The following is a 21276-nucleotide window of genomic DNA, read 5'->3' as shown; positions in this document are numbered from 1 at the left end:
TGAAAACACTGCTCCAGCTCCTGCTGAAGTTTGGACCCATTACATCCCACCTTCAACACCCAGTTGTTTTTAACAGTAGACACAGGTGCTACCCTAGCATCTGTGAGCAATTGTGTCCATTTCTTTTCCGTATCATATCGTTCTCTTTCACACCTCATCTTTATGTCATAACCGATGTTAGTGTGAGTTTCACCATGGCATCTATTTCACACTTACCTGTCATGAATGTGGAATTCTCTCTGATTTGCACAAGCTTTCTTCAGTTTGTCTTTTTTACAGATACAACAGTTTCCCCTGTATGCCCACATGGTTTACAGATGCTGGTGCTGGTGATTTAATCCCATTTCCAGTAGGCAGTATGTTCCTAATTTTTGCATGTCATGTTATATAGAGGGACTAACATGAGGTGTCAGACTTTTTTCATTTTTTATTCTGTAAATCTTTTAATCTAGAAAGCTTGAAAAGTGCTGAATACACATAATAATAATAATAATAATAATGTCAACAAGAATAATAATAACATCTTTTAATATTATCATTATTATTATTATTATTATTAGTAGTAGTAGTAGTAGTAGTAGCTTCAGTCAGTCAAACCTGGTAAGGCTGCCATTGCGACATGATTTGAACACTTGCACACTGACATAACACCATCATGTTAATTTGCCAACAGTTTAACGTAAAGAGGTTTCTGATAGGGCAGTCAGACTCCATAAACTAAGCCAGGTAAAAGTTTAGTCTGTACTAACTCTCTTATCACTTGCTTCAGCTGTATAAATAAATGAGCACACAGTTGTATGTGCATGCACATGCATGTGTTCGTGTAACCAACCTGTGTGTGTGAGGGTGGTAAGCCTTTGCGTCCATACACCCCAACAAGAGCATCTTTCTGAACGGAGATGTTGAATTTCAAAAACTGCGGTTGGTCGATATATAGCTGAGACCTCCAGAACACACCTTGGATAAAGAACAAACAAACAGGAGCCAAAATCAACAATCTAAATATTTCAACACTCCTTGATACTCATTTAGAATTTCAACTCTATACAACCTTTATAAATCAATATGCTTCCACAACAACAACATAAAAAAGTCATGGAGATACCTCAACACCCACATGTCTGCACATATTTCAAACATCAGATTATCACTTTACTTTTTCTCTCTAAAACCTTGTAGCATTACTGTGTCGCTTTGTTGGCATTGATTATTCATCTCCTATCTATTTTCATCTCCTGGGACTGTTGGCATGATTTAGTATACTGACAAAGTTTATTCATAAATGTGTCTTAAGCTTTAATCGTCAGAATAAATTCTATAGCAAACAGCTCAATATTTAATCTTTAAAACCACTGAATAATTACTATCAGAGGTTCAAAAAGTATGTAAATAATAATGTCATAATATAAAAAACTACCATCAAAAAGCTTTAAAAGTCATTGCTGAAGTATTGATCAAGCTGTCAGTGCTACAGAGTAGTAATCCTTAATTTCAACTTCACATTCTCAATGATTATAACTCATGGCTATTACAGCCATTGAAACAGCAGCTCTAAAACAGTTGAAACAGAAACAGTAAATTATAACCAATCAAAGGGAGGATTTATTGCAGGACTGTTGGATTAGGCTTCATTATTTTTTCTGGTGCACCTCATAAACTGAAACTTTCATGAGTTTATTTATAGGAATTTTACACTTTGTTCACAGTTACATAACAAGCTTTTGCGTGTGCATGTGTGAGAGTAACTCACCTGGTGGAACGTCTTGTATGGCTCGTCTCCCCACATCCACCTCACCTGTGTCTATGGTATTGTTCTCTAGAAGAAACATTTTACCTATGAAAAGAAAAAGCAACAACAGATGAAATGGAGTTCAGGAAATGTCACTAATTGAGTTTCTTTGTATCATCAGCGCAATAGTGTTTCTGCAACTGTCATAATATCATTTAATAAAATCATGTATGAACAGGAGTTTTAGCTCTACCAAAGAGCTTAAATCTGCAGAAATGTTTCTTTTTTTCTATCCTTCAAAATTACATGTTATCAAAAACATTATTTACAACAATCATTAAAATAAAAATAAATAATAAATACATCACCCAATTATCACATGGGGACATTAAAGTTTTATATTATGCAACTAAACATCTTATAAATGATCTGAATTGAAACCTGGGCCTAACTTTGAAAATGGTTTTGAGATATACATAATGAAAACCACAAAATTACCATTTATCAAATGCACATGTGGACGTATGCTTTCCTGCATAACATTAACCCTTTTAAACCAGAGCAAATTGGTTTGATTTCTTTCGAAAACATGGGGATTTGGCGACAAGAAATTCCTTGAAAATAAGAACAAAACATCAGCAAAATAAAGAAAGTAAAATAAAACAGCAATACCAAAAATAAAAGAAACAAGAGAAAAATCAAAAGATAAATCCTCCCTTCTTTTTTAAAACTAATATTTAGCTTTTCTTGTCACATTTTACTAATTTCTTGCAATCTTCGGGACATGTTAGCTTGTGAAATGCATCTGAACGCAGCATAAAAAAAAAGGAAAAAAAAAGAGGATGACCCAAGTTTTAGAGTTAATGTTCGTGCTAGGTTATACTATAGGTCAGAATTGTCCTGGTTTATGTGTAATATCCTGGGGACCGTTTTGCCACACAGTCTTGAGACAAATGAAATCACGTCTCAGTGTGCAGTCCCTGGAAAGGCTTGCTTTGCGCTCAGTGCTTGTACGGATTAGGCTGTGTCTGCACAAAGGTGCCTGGTGGCTCTTAACCTAAACAAGAAAGACATTTTCGGTTGATGATCATGCATTTTCCAAAATATTCAAACTGTAACGCACCCTTCTTCATAATCTATCTGCTTTTATCATTGATTTGGATATCAATGGCAACATCAGCTGGCTTATTAGTTTGAGTTGTAAACCATGGGTTTGCACGAGTTTCTATTTCATTTGGTTAAAGTTAGAGTAAAGTTCTGGTCATGGTCAAATAGAGCACTTAACTCACAATTATCTTAGTAGGGACCCAGACCTTTGTCACTGTGATTGAATCCAAATAGACCCGCATTTGTTTCTTAAGTTTCTACCCAGGCTGTGTATCGTGGAGCTGGAATTGTTCCACCTCTGTTCAAAGTTTAGAATATCATAGGCCTTTCCTGTTCATAACATTCCACTTCAACAGCTTAAGTCTTGGCGGTAAACCAACACTGACTCAGACGAGTGTGTGTGTGCGTGTATGACAGTCTAGACGTTAAGCGCATTTGTTACACTAATATGAGCCGCAACATATGACACAAGTCTTCAAGCCCAGCTCGGAGGCCACACATCCATCTTTATTTCTAACACTCCACTGGCTTCTCTCTCTTTCTCTCACAATTCTACTGTAATGCTTGTAACTCCTGATACCCTGTTGCTTTCTCTCTGTCTCTCTCTCTCTCACACACACACAAATTTCATAGCAGGAGTAGGCCATTTTTGTTTTTCAGTTCTGCAAAAGCAATTGAGGACTAACGATGTTCAGGAGAGTAAGAACTTATTCTGCTCTTGTTCTGCGCATGTTGTCTAAGTTAATTCAATCTGACCTGAGAAGGAAAGCTGCCATCAGTCTTGTACTCTTCATTTAGTGTCAATCATCTTTTAAAAAAGCGGAGTTGCATCAAGTTCACCTGGCAAATGGGGGGTTGTTCATGAAAAAAAGTTAGCAGGTCTGGGATGTTTTGAGAGAAAATAAATACTCAAGCTATCCGACATTTTTAAAGAAAACCAAATCTGATGCCACAGCTTGCATCCTCGCCATTACGACACACACCACTCAAAGTTGTGTCATGGACATCACTTATAACAACAGGGTACCCACAGAGCTGGCTCAGTTTGAGGTGTGTGTGTTGGCTTCTAACTCTGTGTAACTCTATGAGAAGAAAAACAGAGCTGACCAAGGTCTACGCTGTGGCTTCTAGTCATCACAAACATTTTTAGCACATGTGGGCTTGAGTGTACGTAAAGATTTTGTGCTTTGCTTAGTTGGTTCTTTCTGGGTATTGGAACAAACCTCAGCAAAAGACACTGTGACCATGTCTCCTTACGTCTGTGTACGTACATGGAAGTATTTTCTACATGTTACAGTGCTACTTGTGTACTTTCATTTGCGTTAAAGTCAGTCACAGGGGCATTTTGAAGGTGTTAATAGGCCACTCTAAGACAGTACTTCCCACTGATTGAATCTACCAACAGATAATTCCAGGTTTTTATAATGATCATGATGATGAGTATCATTTTAGAGACACTCAAGTTTAATTCAACGGCTGCTGTAACTTCAAACTAGTTAAGCCCACTCAGGAGAAATCTAGTTAGAAGTAGAAGCTGCAGAATACAAAAAAGAACCCCTAAAGACAAACATGAACTGACAGAGAGATATTAAACATGATCATAAGGTAGAAAAACAGCAACACCGAATCACCTGGAGGTATATCCCCCCATAAGTCTCTAAATCTGGTGAAATAGGATATTTGTAAAATCCAATCAGCAAATTGAAAGATATTGTTCTCCCCCATAAAAGTAAACTCTGCATCTATCACTTTTAAATAAATGAGAAGCCACATTATAAAAACACATATGAAAGATATGAGGTGGATGTCAGCAGCAACATGGCCAATAATAAAAATAAACCTCTGTGTACCTTGTGCTTTCACATTTTCTTTTATTTTCTACATTTTAATGCTTATTTTGCTATTCCTGTCAGTGCATTGTGCACTAGTGAAGTTTTTAATTATTACCAACGAACTCATTTTATGAATACATTTTAGAATGAACAATTTTTGCAAAAACTACAGTTCATTTTTCAAAGGGAATTATGCCTGTTGGATTGGATTTGGTTGTAAAATATGAATATTCAAGGTTTTCGTTTTGTTTTCCATAAAAAGTTTTGAAATCTGAATGGGCTCAGCAGGATGTTCAGTGTCATAGCAGCATCCATGTAATATAGTAAACAATCTAATGGCATAAACAGCAGGTCTAAAATGTGCTACAACATTTTTGGCTGACACTAGATATCAACAAAAGCCAAAGACTATATGGTACTAACTTAATGTGAGCTGTAAATTCAACACTTCTTTACGTTTTGGTGCTGTCTCTCGCTCCCTCTGTGCCGCTGCCTGCATGTCTGGAGCAGCAAAGAGTGGCATGAAAGTCAAGAGCACTCACTCCACAGCATAATCCACGGATCTAAACATCCCCTGAAGTAAACTGCACAGAAAAAACAACCGCTCCAAGCGATCTCAGTTCACTGAGGGTCTCCGACTGATTACTGGAATCTCGACTTTCAAGGGGAAGCCCTGTTGTTAATGTGACAGTAAACTGAAAACAGACTAGAATTACCGCCTCGCTGTTGTATGCCTCTGCCAGCCAGTCAGGTTGCAGTTTATGTCTGTCCAGACGCATATGTCGCCATGACAGCTAATAATGCTTCCAATACGGACGTGCTGCAAAGCAGCTACAAATTCTAAAACACAGATGCTTTACACACACATCTTCACATCGTCCCTCCAGCAGCACAGACAAGCTACACAATCAGCACAGTTTCAAGAACACCCAAGATTAATGTCACCAATTTAGTTTTCAACCAAATGTCTCCCCGTCTGTTCCTGAGTTATGACATTAAGTAATGACCAGAAAAGTGTTTTCACAGAACATTATGATGTCACCGTGAAGTTGACCTTTTGGATGTAAATGTCATCACTGTGTAGTATCACCCTGTTACACATTTGTGTGAAATTTTGTCCTAATCAGCGTATTAATCCTCAAGTTTTGTGAGGTCACTGTGACGTTTGACCACCAAATTCTTATCAGTTTATTCTCAACTCCTGAGGAAATCCCCTTAAGGCCTTCTTTATGGGTGAACGGACAGACAATCCATAAACATAATGCCTCCAGCCTCAGAGGCATAAAAAACATGAGCAGAGAATTTTGTCTGGGCTAACTTTTTTATGCCGCTTACATGTTACTTTTTACCATTCCTCTTGATCTGACAAAGATCAGCCGAGGCTCACATCTCAGGAAAACAAAGGAAGCCGGAAACTCTCTAACCCCTGATACTCTGCTGACTGGCAGATGGTAATATCAGGTAAACACCGCAGGCAATACTGTGAAAGGATGTGTTCATTTCAGGTCGATTATGTTCAAATTACCTGACAGGATGCGGAGAGGGAGTGTTTATTGGCAATCATTTCTACGAAGAATTAAATTCAAATACACTGATTATGTAAAACCCTTTGGGAGGAAACTAAAGCTGCACTTATTTTAAATCTACATATCAGACAACGTTTTAAAGTATTCTGTGCCAATGAACTTTGCAGATATGTTCATAGTGAATCGATTTTTCATGATATATGTGAACCCAGCCTCTACTACCTTGACAAACGTGTACAACTATCCACCTACATGACCTCTGCACTAAATCAACATCACGCTACTTCCTGCATTGGCATGGAGCATAAATCACAATTGCATATTAGGTGCATATGAATTTAATTATTAGCAGACAGGGGGTGGTCCACAGTGCTGCAGTGTAAGAATGTGTGAAATTTCAATACTACAGCACGCTGAGGTTTCCCTCAGGCACCTAGAGTGATTTCTATATTTCTGTTTGAAGCTAAATGGCCTTCTTTTTACTGCCTTACGAACAATTCTAGTTTAAGTAAAGGAACTCAAACTGAGCCAAACATCTCTTTTGCCAACTTTTCTCATATTCCTTATTGAGTTTCCTGTCAGAGAGAAGAATAAAAAAAAGGGTTTAAGTAGGAACTCACCATTGTCTGTAGACACCATAAAGGTGTTGGGAGTTGTATCTCTTCCTCCTCCTCCGCCTCCTCCTCCTCCTCCTCCATTTTCAAATGCTCCATATCCCTCGCTCTCCTGAAGCTGCCAGTTTAGGCCAAACAGGTGCATAGCTAGAGATGAGGAGGGGAGAGACAATAAGGAGAGAAAGAGAGGAACAGGTAAGTTAATACAGCGTGCAAATGAAAAGGAGACAGAAATCAAGACGGGAGGAATAGAATGATGAGACAGTGAAGAGAGAGAGGAAAACAAAACAATGAAAAATGTGTCTATCTGGGTCACTAAAAGACAAAAGAAGAGAGATGTGAACATGTATATGTGTGTGTAGGTGTGTGTGTGTGTGTGTGTGTGTGTGGGGTTGCTTGTACACTCGGGGCTGTGTGAGGCATACTGAGCACTAGCAGTATGTTTTTGGAATCATGAATAACATCTACGAAGCTCTTAGGCTAGATACGCAAATTAGGTGGGCAACTGCACACACACACACACAGACACACACACACACACACACACACACACTGAAGCCCACACTAAAACATGTAATGTATAAACAAATATAGAGCCACACAGAACTATTACAACCAATTTCCCTCTTTCTCTCCTACAGACATAGTACCCAGGGAAAGATACAGTGGAGTGTATTAGCATCAAAGGACGCCTCCAGCAGCTAATCTGACATCACACAATATAACACTCACCTCTACCACCTACATGCTTAGTCTCTTTCTCTATCTGTGTGTGTGTGTGTGTGTGTGTGTGTGTGTGTGTGTGTGTGCCCGCCCTTGGGCTTGTAAATCATCTCCTCACTTGCCATCTCCCACTTCCTCCGTGCATCTCAATTGAGATGTAAGCAGATTTTTCTAAGGCCAAAATAAAAAAATGGTGTAAACTGAACAGAACAGAAACATCCACACCCACGGAGCCCATTTCTATTCACCGCCACACATCCCTCCATAAACTTTCATTCACTCCTATATTCTGAATTATGCTGACTGTCTGGTGAAGAACTGCAGAGCTGATGTGGCATTTTGCAAAATGAAGCTGCAGAAGGGGACTCTGGTTTTCTGCTTTGCCTTGTCAGTCGGACAGAATTACACACTGCAATTTAATAATGTAGGCTGGTGTCTGAGTTTACACTGAGTTATCCATATTACACAGCGCGGCCCACTGTTTCCAGTCTCACTCTGCTGGATTCAGGCACAAAGGGGAAAATGATCTTCAACACAAAGAAAAGTGCTCTATATTCACAAAACCTGTCTGTGAAGCTGATTTCTAAGATTACTTTAAAACTGGAGATTTAAAGTGTAGAGGAGTTAAGGCTCTGTGGGAATTTGTTCTGACGGTGGCGTTAAAGGAAAGAATACTGAACAATTAAACATTAAAAACGTTTCTAAATGTGATAAAATGGGAGCATGAATGTGCCCATGAATATGGTCAGTAAATATCAGGGCAACCTCACACTTTTATGACACATTTCAGGATGGATTCCTCTTGTATAACCAATCCTTAGGTTTACCATACATTATTTAGAAAGTATTTCTCAATTTTTCTGTCAATAATATGTTCTCCACAAACAGAAAAGCAAATTTGGATTGTACAACACTTTGATCAATGGCTGTTGTTTTTAAATGTAAATACATTTTTTTGGATTGGTTTGGATTTACAAGAACAGCTATCAGGGTGTTCCTGTAGTGAATAATTTTCTTAACAATGTATCAACTTTGAGTGAGAAATGGTGAAAAATAGTGAAAAAAAATCAAATCATATCAGGAAAGCTGCATGTGTAATGCTTAATGTATTTCATTCAGTGTTCTAATGCCAATGCATGGATAAATTACTGAACTGACCCAAGGGCCCAAAATGACTCAAAAAGACCAGAAAAGCTCAAATGATTACAAAATGACATAAAAAGATAAAAAATGACTACAAAGATATGCAAAACAACACCAAAGTGACACAAGACAACTTCAGGTAAACACAAAGCCACGAAACCACAAAAATGAAGTGCAAAACAACTCCAAAAGACACAAAAAAAACTCCCAGTGCTTAAAAAAAGGGGGGTTTACAACCACAAAGACACAGAAATGACCATAAACAGACGCAAAGCAACAACAAACAGCGCAAAACGGTCACAAAGAGGCACAGTGAGACTAAAAGAGAGACAATACCAACTACAAAAAGGAGCAAAACAACCAAAGACAAAAAGAGGTGGTGGGGGCTTCTGTATGTCTGTGCCCCAGAGCTCATTGTCTTATTATCCACCCATGTGCAGCTGAATACTTTGAAAGCTACTTACAAGTGCCTAGTTTGTTTCTGTTTATTATGTCAAACCCTAAAACCAACTTTCAGTGTCACTTAGAGTACAGTACTATTAAAACAACACTGAAGAGATAATTTAACAATCATATTTTGTTAAATGGCGATGTACCATACATGCATATTGTTCACAGTTAATACAGTGGGACACTGGGGACTATTTGAATTCTGCTGTGGGCCCCAGAGCACCTTAAGCTCACCCTAACACATGGCAACCCGCAAAACTTATTAACACAGCAGCAGCATTTCACAAAGCTTTTGTAAACTGAGTTCTGAGCCTTTAAAAGAACCTGTAGAAGGCGCTACTTAATAATACAGGATTTTGAAGCCCAATACCAACATAAGCGTTAGTGATACAGTGATGTTTTATCATGTGCCAGTATTTAATGTCCTTTATTTTAGATAATTTCCACACCAGTCAAAACAAACAAACAAACAAAACTGAGGATTAATGTCTTTTTTTAAATACATTTGGGAGCCTCAGAACAGAGCCCAGGCTGCCATGGGACAGTTAAATAAAACACGCAAATCCCCACTTATTTTACATCTGAGATAAGTTAGATGTTGCTTAAGTAAGAAGGCCCGGTCCCCTGACAGTGCCTGACATAATGTTGCTATAAAGATCAAAAGCAGCAACCTGTTTTTGTTGGTTGAAAATGGAAGCGCACATGAGGAGTCTGGACTGGATTCCTCACACAGCAGATATGAGAGAGAGTTGTGTCAAGGACCAATTACTGATTCAACTTGGGAACATTTAGTGGGAACACACACACTCACGTACACACACCGACTCCGCACACACATACACACCTCTCTGCCTCATTAAATTAGAGCCGTGCTGTGCTAGCACGTTATCCACAACCCCTCCTGGTGAGGACAGGAGCAAAGGGTCATGGGAGAGTGCTGGCTAATCGACAGGAGCCTGTGTGCATGTGTGTGTGTATGTGTGTGTGAGGATTAATGGCCATGGTAACAGTCATACAAGAGTGGTTCTCTCTTGCAGAACCTTTTTAGGAAATATGGGAATTAAATGAATGTTTCTGAGAAAATTTAGTGGTGGCTTTAATAACCCTAAGTTAGACTGAAAACTATAAAACCATACAGATCCCTGTTACATGAAAGTTGTGTTTATTTGGCGTCAACTATACATGAATCCATCAGTTAGTGTATAAAGATTCAAATAAGTGTCAGGTGGCTATCAACTCCCCAATATTTCCTACTTTTTTTTTGAATAAATCTGTGGATTAGAAGAGGTGATGAGAAGTTAGCTTTGTAAACCATCCTGTGGAAGCTTTTTTGGAAAGATCCCTGCAGCAAGAGAACTACTTGGATCGATGGAAGACGAACTATCCTACTGTGTTCAAAGTCGGACTGGAATCAACAACCTGGTGCGCACTGTCAGCCTTTGCTGCGTCCATTCAGAGGAGCAAACTGATCCCAGTTCAGCCCTGATAATCCCAATCACACAGAGGGACTTCAGCGGCCTGATTCACCACTTTAAGGGAAAGAAGTGTGCTATGATCGTAACAGAGGATACTGTTTTCGCTTCTTTTAATGTTTTAGTCATTCTGCTGTATTCACAGGTGTAGCTGTTGAAAATGACTCATCCCCTGGAGCGTGTGTACTCACACTGTTCTGTAGCGACTATAAATGCTGACGGAAGAAAAAATGCACATAATGTAAAGCTCCAACAATATCCAGCGTCCGTCCACACACACACACAAACACGTGCTTTCACTTATGCTGTCTGATGAGACTCCATCTCTGGACTGTTCGGGGTTGTGGGGGACATTTTGACTTAGGAGAAAAAGAGTAGGTGTAACTATTATCATGAATGATGGCCAAATCCCATTTAAATGTCTAATGCTGCTTTCCAGTTAAAGTTGGAGGTTGGAATTTCCTGGTTGAAACTTCCAACTTCCAATCTCCAAGAGTTTCAGGTGTGTAAGGCCAAATAAAAAAAAAAACAGGAAAAAAAAATCATCTCTGGCCGTGTCAAACTGATGTTTCTTTGGCAAGTGTACATACAACTGAACTCTTAGCACTGCAGCCTTGTTGCATAAATAAATGAAAAAGAAGAAAAACAATGCAGAGGCACCAGATGCCATTAAATATTTAATTTTACGGCATTTTTAAACTTTGAAATGTATGTATATATTCTATTTCCTATCCAAATACAAAAAGTCAGAAAACTGCTTTGTCGTGATGGTGGGGCGGACTGAACTTCACAAGTTCACAAGTAGGACTTGAATTGGGGTCGTTTGTACTTTTTCTAGTTGGTGGTTAGAAATTTCCGGTTCTGAGTAGTCTTACATGCAGCATATGTCCAACAGGGAAGTTTGCCTCACAGCAGGGAACACCTAAATGAGTTGCAGCTGTTAGTAACACCAGCGCTTTTTGTGCAAGTCAAAACGTCTGTTGTGAAAAAGGTCTAACATCATCTTCCTCTTTCTCATGTGTATTTTGCTGCACCAAATGGTCTAACATCCACCTTTATCATCCTGATTTGTTACATGGGAGGTGAAAAGTTATTCCAGTCTCCTGAAGAATTGTATCTATATTGGACGATTCTGCACCTAACGATTTATGTCCACTGCCAACACTAAATGCCAATGCAAGAAGTATTGTGCCCTTTATGTAGTAAAGCTGAAACTAAGGTGGTAGAGGTCGCAGTGGTGGATTTCTATGTGGCACATCTGAATTTCAGGCAGAAGACTTTTTGCATCCAGTCCCAGAGATGAAATGAAAGGAATACTTCAACACCAAATGACAGTTTGTCCATCAATAACTCACCCGTTGACAATGAATTCAGAAAGGAAACTTGAAAGAAAAACTGTTTTTTTCTGGCATGCCTCCACAGTTATTGACAAATTCAAAATGGGAGAAAATTCCTGATGAATTTTAGTAAAAGGGCAGAATTTAACAACAGCAAAACTATTAAATCACTTGTTTACAAAAATGATCTACATAACTTTAACTAATATACAAATAATCATTTGGGGGTGAAGCTTTCCTTTAAAGTTGACCTTTTTGTTAAATATAACATCAATCCTTTCCATACATGTGGTGATCAAAGTGTCTAACATTACCCATATAAATGTGTTTTGTTGCCAGACCCAAACTGTACCTTAATCCTATCTGTCAGCTGGGTTTTGTCAAACTTAAACCTAAGCAGAGGTTTTATCAACATGAGTAAATGGAAACAAGGTTTTTTTTTTTAGCAACTCTAATATTTTCACATATTTTGCATTATTCATTAATTTGATGTAATTAATAAATATCATTCAGCCCTTGCTTCATGAAAAGTATCTTTGTGTAACTATGAGACAACAGACATTGTACTGTAAAGATTACTAACTTCAATAATCTGCAATGTGCAGGTTTCCTCAAACTTATCATTTGACCCTGAAACAATTGACATTGCCATTACATATCCAAATATTTCCCTGAATATAATGCCAGTTGTTTGCAAAGGTGAGCTAATATGATACGGCAGGCACAGCCATACAGCAAAGAATGTCCTTTCTTTGATAGTAAAACTTAAGGACGCAGAACCATAGAAACTGTACTTCTTTAAAAGTAGATTTGTTAAACTTGAAATGCTCATTTACTATGATATATTACTTTTTGAGAAATTACAAGTAAATGACGGTTGACATCTAGCAAAACGCAGAATTAAAGATATAGTACAATTCTTAAATCATGAACCATCCTCGTAAAAGAAAAAAAAATGTTGGAAACAATGATTTGAACAATTCAACTTGTCTCTATGCCTTTGAGCTAGGAGTCCTATGTGACACTACGCCCTAGCTATTTTACAAACCACTGACATGGCGGACTCATCAGAGATTAGAATCAGCATCTGCTAATTGTTTCAAATCATTATGCTGTAGCTCCCAAAATGATACTAGACCCATGGCAATATAGCTTAGTCATGCATGCAAATGTTGGCGTATACCCTCATTCCTGGAAAGATTAAAAAATAAAGCAGCGTATCCTGACTCACACTGATGGCAATAATCAGATGAAGTGGTTATAGAGAAGTGTGGATGCAGAAAGTCATATTTTTGTGAACGTATTGGACCAAAACGGCTTGAATGAATGAATTTTACAGAATCATTAAAAATCAGCACACCCCAGTGGGAGTCACAAAGACACATTCATCGTAATGGGTTTACTGAATGGGGTATAACAGGTCTCGGAGCCGCTGAGTATTTGTTCGATGCAGGGTCTTGTTTTATGGGGCACACCGTGGCTCAATTAGTCACAGAGGGAGGTTTTATGTGCCTATGTGTGTGTCTTTGTTAATACAATATTGTTGGCTAGCAAATAAATTCAGTGACAAGAGAAAAGAAAAAAAAAACCTCTGGATAATCCCTTTATATTTGCATATGTGTTACTACCTGTGCATGCAGCCTCTAGTCCATTTTCATGTGTTTTGCATGTGAGCTGTTTAAGAATGGGGCTCTTATAACATAAGCTAACAGAATTTGACATTGACGACAATGCAAAACTTGTCTAATTAATGTTTCTACGGCCCCTTTCACACATTTATTTCACTGTGTTTACGCGCTTGTGATTTTACATGTTGGCCTGTTAGAAAGGAATCCACAGTTCTGTTTGAAGAGCCTTTCAATGTGCCATGCGATATGGCCTTCACATAATTTTGCAATATTCTTAGCCTATATCGCAAGAAAGGATAAATACTGCATCTTGATATTGTTTAAATCTCCTCTAAAGTACCACTAACGACCAGACAGACTACAGTTACAATAAAGGTACATAAAGTACTGGTATAATAAAAAATAAATAAAGCACTGTTATAATAAAGTTAAATAAATTAAAGTTCCAACAAATTTAGATACTGTTATAATAAAGGTAAATGAAGTACTGTTATAACAAAGTTTAAGCGCTTTTATAATAAAGGGAAACAAATTACTATTTTAATAGTTAAATATACTACTGTTACAATAAAATTCAATAAAGTATAATAAATAAAGGTAAATAATACAGGTAAATAAATTTTTGTAAAAATGAAATAAATTACATCCGGCTCATCTCGGGCCGAAAGTGTTGATGTTTGTTGTGAATTTGAAGCTTAAGGTCAACATTTAGCTTTTACCAGTAAGCAGAAACTTAAATCATTACAGTTGTGCTGTAAAAACAAGAGGATTTATTATCTGTGAGCAGGAAACAAAAAAACAGATCTCCAAGTCATATATGAATAATATTTGCAAGTTGCACTGGTGGTCCGCGGCTGCAAAATGTGACTACAAAGTCGCAGTCTGGAGATCTGCAGATACAAAAAACATGCTTCGCCCACTCACAAACTATCACCTTGGAGCGAGTGGTCTGGATGGGCAGGGGCGTGTGTGTGACGTATATTGTTTGTGAGTCTTTTTTCTCTTTTGATGCCTGTCAGAGGGAGAGAGCACAGCTGAAATGCCGATGTGGTTCTCATGCTGGTGGCTTAAAAAGTAAAAAGAAAATGTATACTCCATGTTTGCGATAAAGTTGTTTTTTATATATAATCGTGGAACAAGCTGCAATATATCAAGTATAATCTCTTTTTCACTCACAACAAGTGCCAGTTTTAGGTTGGAGTATGTGCTCTCATTAGGGACTTTTTTCCTTTGTGGTGTAGGTCATTTAATATATATCCTCTCCCCACTCTTGATACTCGGTAACAGACCATGTAGAAATACAAAACACATGTGCCTGTGCACCCCGTGTATATGTTTCTCAGTGTGTGCGTGCATGTACACGTGTGTTTATGTGTTCATTTTTTCTCTTGTGAATCTCTAGTTTGCTAATAGCTGTGTGGATTTTATGGGTGTGTTTTCATCCATGTGCGTGAGGCAGATCTGCGTGTGTGTGGACTTTTAACAGATGCTTTGAATGAAAAAAACATCTTTCTAACAATGCTGCATGAGGGAGTCCATGATCCAAGCACACACACGTGCACACAAATAGCCGAGCATGTAACTACAAATTTACCCGCACACTCACTCACAGACTAGCCTGTGGCAAGAGATCTCCAAGTCCAAGGACCACCTGAGCTCACATCATAATTGCTTCTGTTCATTGTGGGAATCGTTGACCTTTAGAAAAAATACCACTCTTCCTCCCCTCTGACTCTTTTTTCTATCATTCCTCCCTCTCCCTTTCTCTCAAGGCTTTTTTAAAAGAATATCACTCACACACAATCTAACAAGGAGCAAACTGCCCTGACAGTGCTAAAGCGATGTAGGGGAGGAGAAAAGCACTGAAGTATTTTTCATAACTACAGCTGTGAATGCGAAGCATCCATTGGGATTTTAAAGGCTAATACTAATTAGTTTTTTTTCTTTTTGGACTGAAGCCTGCTCTTACAAATATGTTGGGCTGCATCTCTAGTTTCAAATTCAGATTTTCACCACTAAAGTAAAAGCTGTTAAATTTGAGTGCCCAGAAATAATGCATATTCCAAATTGTATTCTCGTCAGCCTCTGAAAGAGCAGGACACTCCCCATGGGTCACTACTTTTATGCAAATGCAAACGCCGATTGGTATAAGCTGTTAGCCAGACGCCTCCAGTGAGTCCAGGGAGGTTGAAGAGATTAATGACTTCAGTGGCACACTCTTAGAATAAGTGTGTATGACTTCACATTCAAATCTATCAAAAAAATAATGGTTGCAACACGACCATCAAATAAAAAAAAAGATAAACTGTATTAAATCAGTTTGTAAATTTGATATAATATTTCTCATTTTTACACAGTTGAGAAACCCAGACTAGGTCTATGTGGTGTTTTTAAGGGTTATTTTACAGAGCTGCCAATATCTATAATTACACAAGCCAAATATTAACATTGTAAGATAAAACAGATTTCCATTGACCCACATTTAATTTTGGACCCAACTTAATTGCATCCACTCTGCCTTGAGCAGATTAAAATCAAAGTGAAGGGAAGGGTCACCTTATTGATACAATGTCTGTTAAAGAGAGAGTTTAACATTAAATGCGTTACAGTTCTAACATTTATTCACTAAAAGACAGTGGCATTTCAGTGGCTCTCAGGGCTATTGCTCAAACTACAGGCTGCACTTCCGCATTTTCATATTACCAATGCTGTCACTGTGGACACATTAACTATAGAAGTGGACCAAGAGACAGACATGTCCCCCCTTTTTCTCTCAAAGAGACCAAACCCCAATCAAATAGTAAAACTTGGCAGCGCTAATAAAATATACACTGTAATGCCTATTTCTCACCTAAAATATTTCAGACACATATTTTATTGCCATGTTTGGTGTGACAGTGTAAGTCTGTTAACAGAAAGTGGGCGCCATACGGTTTCTTGCATACTGTAGTGAAAATGGAGATGAAACCATAGACTGTATAAAAGTCTATTTTTGGCTTCCCCAAAAATGAATCCAATACATTTCTACAACCCCCTGGCTGCAGTATAGGTCATAAAGCCTACCCCCTCCAAAATAAAAAGTTAAAGCACATGTCTAATACATTTTTCCCAAAGGTGGTTTCTGTCAGTGTAGGTATTTCTTACCACTGTGATGTATGTTTAAGGGTCTGTTTTTCCAATAAGTTTAGTTATGACTAGTAATCTAATGTTGAAAAAAATGGGAATTAAGGTCATGTTGACAGCTATGTCTGCCAATTGGTATGCTCGCTTACAGTGGTGCTTCTTGCGATTTGGTCCGACGGGTGTTTGAGCCAAAACAGAGACTCTGGCTCCGAATTACATAACCAGGACAAAATGGCAGTGGCCATATTCAGTATATTTCGGCTACAGTTTTGTACAGTGAGGGTAAGTGGAGACGTGTTGTCCATCTTTATATATAATCAATGGGTCCCAAGGTAAAACTAAGCGGTGCTGATAAAATATGAACTAAGACTCTGTTACTGTGTTGCATATTTCTTCCAATAAAAGTTTTCAGAAACATGTTTGACTTACCATATAAGATTGCTATCGACTGGTCATCATTGTGTCAAACAGATGAGTTCATATTATGTCAACCAACAGTGCAAGCATTTATTAATTTGGTGCACCGCAGTACATTCTGGTAGTTCAAGGTTTTCTACCTCTTAAGCAAAAGTGAATGCCACAGTCCTTTTTCTCTGATTTCTCTGGTCATGTAGCACCAATTTCAAAAGTATCTACTGCATGGACAGTCTAGTTTTATCAAAAGACCATTTCCCAGCAGTGAAATACTTCTTTCAGTGATGTTTTAAAACTGCTTTTTAAACGGGGTGTTTTGCACATGACTTATATCTGAAAAAGAAATGTCTGTAAGAAGTATTATGTGCTTCCTCTCTATGTTAGAATAACACATTTCATCACAGGCTTTGTCAGGTTCATCTAACACTAAATAAACCTGACAATGAACTCTTTGAGTTATTACTCTGAGAAGATTCCTGCCTTTCATCAGCACCCTGGGAGAAAAGTGCACAAAGCATTCTTACAATTTGATGAAGTACATATTTGTCTGTCATCACTATTATGCAGGTATCTTCTGATGAAGAGAATGACTGGGGTCCTAAATTGGTATTTTATTGCTGTCAAAAAAAAAATAGTCGTGGAAAGTGATGTTTGAAGTCTGATAGTACAGCTTGCCTACAAAACGACATCTTACTGTTTTATTAAAACCATGTTTTCAATAAAGATTCCAGCTACAATTTATCGTAAAATCTGTACAATATATTAGCCTACACATCACCTATAGCACATCCTGGAATACAGCCGCAAGGGAGGGAGAGAATAAGGCCTGGAGAATGGAAAACCCTGGCAGTCTGGTTATCTGATTGGCTCATACCACAGAGTGAAAACCAACGCATGCGGCAACAAGAGAACAAGAACGGCTGATACAGAGAGAGCTAGAGAGGGGAGGAAGCTGGACAAGATTGGAAGAGAGATGGGGTGGGATTAACAATGGACAAAGCAGAAATAAAACTCTCGTTTGTCATCCTGCACCTGGGCCAAACTAACCCTTCAGACTAATGTGTGTACATGAATTCACAGCATGGATTTCTGTGTGTGTGTGTCAGAGAGAGAGAGGGATAGAAACAGAGAAAAGGTGTGTGTGGTCTTACCTATGCAATAACAGAGCAGGACAGAGAGCAGTACAGATAGTCCGACTGCACTGAGAGCTGTACACCTGAAAGGAACAAACAGACAAAAAGATTGTTGTTGAGTTGCTTTCACCTTCAGTTTTGTTTTCGTGTGAAATAACCTTCACAATACAAAGAAACATCTTGAATTATTGTTGCAGTTTCAAAGTTGTTCCATTTCGAATGTGTGATGAATTTCACAATACACTATGTTCAGATTACTATGGCGTCTACATTCCTACCTTAATGTGGAAGTTATTTTGTTTTGTTTGTTATTTTTGTCTTAAATGTCTACTGTGTATGTGAAGCTGATGTTTTAGTGTAGAAAATGACATTTTTCTACTAATTTCTGACTACTCTCTTCTGGAGATGTCCTAATCAAGTTTTTTGTACCTAATCTGAGTCATTTAATAGTGAGCATCTTATGATACCAAGACTCAATGTTAAACTTCTAACTTCTGTCCCGGCGATAGCCAGCCGTCATTGCAAATTCAAACTGTTAAAAAAGAAAAATACAATCATAGGTTAGACAAACAATTAGAATAGTCAACTACCGTCTTGCTGCTGGGGAAATTACTTATTTCTCTGGGGTCCCCTCAATATCACACACAGTGAAAATCCCTGGATGCTCTTACCAGCAAGCTAGCAAAGCTCACAACCAATTACATGGCAGCTGGTTGGCAATTGGCTGCTGCTTTTATGGCTGCAATTACCGCTAAGATTCAGTCAACTGTTACATGTTACTCAAACCATCATACTGTCTTTGATGTCACATGTCCATGTGTGACATTGTCTAGCAGGTTTGTTGTGTGAAGTGAGTCCCTGGTGTGTGTGTGAGGAGTGCCAGCAGGTAGCCGTATAGCTGCAGCACAGTGCATGGTGTTCAAGATGATTAAGTTACTGTAGTCAGCCATAAAGCTCAGGGTGCTGCATAATAGCTGTAGCAAGGCCGTGTCTTATGTTCGCTGCCACAGAAAAGGAATAAAGTCCCTGTTCATGCAGCATTACAGCTGTGTCTCTTACATTCTTCACCATAGAGTGGACCCAGACTGCTAAGGCTAAAGCAATGTTAATTTAACTTTTTTATTTCATGTCAAATTACTTTCTTTAAGTTTAACCAGACCTTTAGTGCCATGAAGAAAAAACATCAAAACAGTATTTGGACCCAAAATATAAACTCTCTACTCTCCAAGATGTTTCATTACCTCAGTGAAATACTGACTTTCTATGTTATTCTATATTTTTCAAAATCCTGGTAGTATGACTAAGTCTGTCTTCTCACCAATTTACAGCAGAGTGACTAGAGGTGTCATTTTCTGAAAGTGGCTTGTGAAATTTCAAAAATCGCTACATAGAACCTAGGATACCATTAAATGTTCTGCAATAACGAGTCATGCAGTACACTTCACAATGGCTCCTGGCTTCTTGAAATTGACGGAGGAGATGGAGGGGAGGGGAGGAGGGATGCAAGGAGAGAATATGAGAGATAAGAACAAGGAGTGAAGAAATGTAACAGAAGGAAGGAAAGCTGTGTGGAAAAGAGAGCCAAAGACAGGAAGGACACACTTCAAAAGAATGATATATCTAAATGTCATCTGTAAAGGAGAGAAAGTAAATGTTGAACAAGAATAATAGGTATTTTTGCATACACAGCTCCGTTATGTACATCACGCCATGTATTCTGATAACATACACAGCTGGTTAATTATGTATTGTAGTGAATTGATTTTCTTCTTCTTCAGTGTGGCATAGCTTTTACAATGATGACAAAGCATCGATAAATTCAGGTATACCGATCTAGCTGTGTATGTTTGTGTCAAGCTTTAGCAGTCAAGGATCTCAATTTTCTCTATCTGCACTCTCTATGATGAAGAGTTCAGCACAAAGAGAAGGGGTGCTCTTTAGAACTATTTCATGGACACAGGTATTGTTGAAAGCAACCCCAAAACATTTCAGTCCAAAGAAGAAAAGCTGTTACCCAAAGGCGTTCTGGAGCAGTGACCTCCACAAGGCACTCTGATGTCTCTGTGTGACAATTTATTCAAAGAGTAACTGTACATTTATTAGTCTTAAGTGGCAACTAACAATAATCTTCGTTGTCCATTAGTCTGTCTGTCGATTATTTTTTCAATCAATCAATGTTGATTTGGTCTATAAAATGTCAGAGAATGGTGAAAAATGTTGACCAGTTTTTCCTAAAGCCAAAGATGACATCCTAAAATGTCGTGTTCTATCCACAACCCAAATACATTTAGTCTATTGTGATCGAGGGGTAATTAGTAGTAGTTAGGAGTAGTAGTTTCTCTTTAAAAGTATTCAGACTGATTAATCAATTATCAAATTAGTTGGCACACAATTTAACAGTTGATAACGAATTGCTAATCAGTGCAGCTTTTATGTGTAAACATGTAAAACGTCGTGTGAGCAAAGTTTGAGGCAGCACTATTTTGGGAAGGTCCGTCAATGCACAAAATGTAACCTCATTAGTGTTTTGTCGTAGTGTAGCTCATTTGGGCAATAGCAGAGCCATGCCATAACATGACATGTTGTGTGTCAGAGTGACAGTGAATGCAGTGAGTGGACTAGTGAGCAAGCGGAGCAGAGAGGAGAGTTTTAGCGGCAAATTAGCAGCTTGTGCACAAATAAATACTGGAGTTCCTAAAGACCAACAGCAGTTTCCTGTGTCTTGTTTTCCAGCTACTGACTGGAGTGACGGGGTTATCTTCGGGGTGAGTATCGACTCCAGCCCTGGGGACAAAAACAAAGTGTCTCCCCTGCGGGGAGTCTTGTGCTGGCTGACCATGGTTGGGAAGGCAAAGAAGGGAGAGCTAACATTTGTGACAGCTCACAAAGTAGATAATGCACACTCTGGTGTCACAAGCCTAAAACTCAGTTTTCCCTGCCTGCATGCCAACACTGAAAACTGAGTTTCTGAAAATCTTCAACCTGGAAGGACTTTTACTAGAGGTCAGTTTTCAGTGACCCAAAATGCAGTTGGCATGTGAATGA

General features: G+C 38.4%; 1 protein-coding gene across 2 annotated transcripts in view; it reads right to left on the bottom strand.

Moving 5' to 3' along the window:
* Window positions 1-21276, bottom strand: part of tenm3 (teneurin transmembrane protein 3) — a 266761-nt gene that overhangs the window by 109743 nt on the left and 135742 nt on the right. For both annotated transcript variants that reach the window (XM_042484304.1, XM_042484305.1), the window contains exons 8-11: window positions 18250-18314; window positions 6815-6955; window positions 1751-1834; window positions 833-957 (exon numbers count right to left, since the gene is read on the bottom strand). In XM_042484304.1, coding sequence (XP_042340238.1) covers window positions 833-957; window positions 1751-1834; window positions 6815-6955; window positions 18250-18314 — 415 coding nt within the window. The remainder of the gene's footprint in view (window positions 1-832; window positions 958-1750; window positions 1835-6814; window positions 6956-18249; window positions 18315-21276) is intronic.

The sequence above is a fragment of the Plectropomus leopardus genome, chromosome 4 (assembly GCF_008729295.1).
Source record: "Plectropomus leopardus isolate mb chromosome 4, YSFRI_Pleo_2.0, whole genome shotgun sequence".
Taxonomy (NCBI): domain Eukaryota; kingdom Metazoa; phylum Chordata; class Actinopteri; order Perciformes; family Serranidae; genus Plectropomus; species Plectropomus leopardus.
The sequence above is the reverse complement of the archived record's forward strand: the minus strand, read 5'-3'. Positions and strand labels throughout refer to the sequence as shown.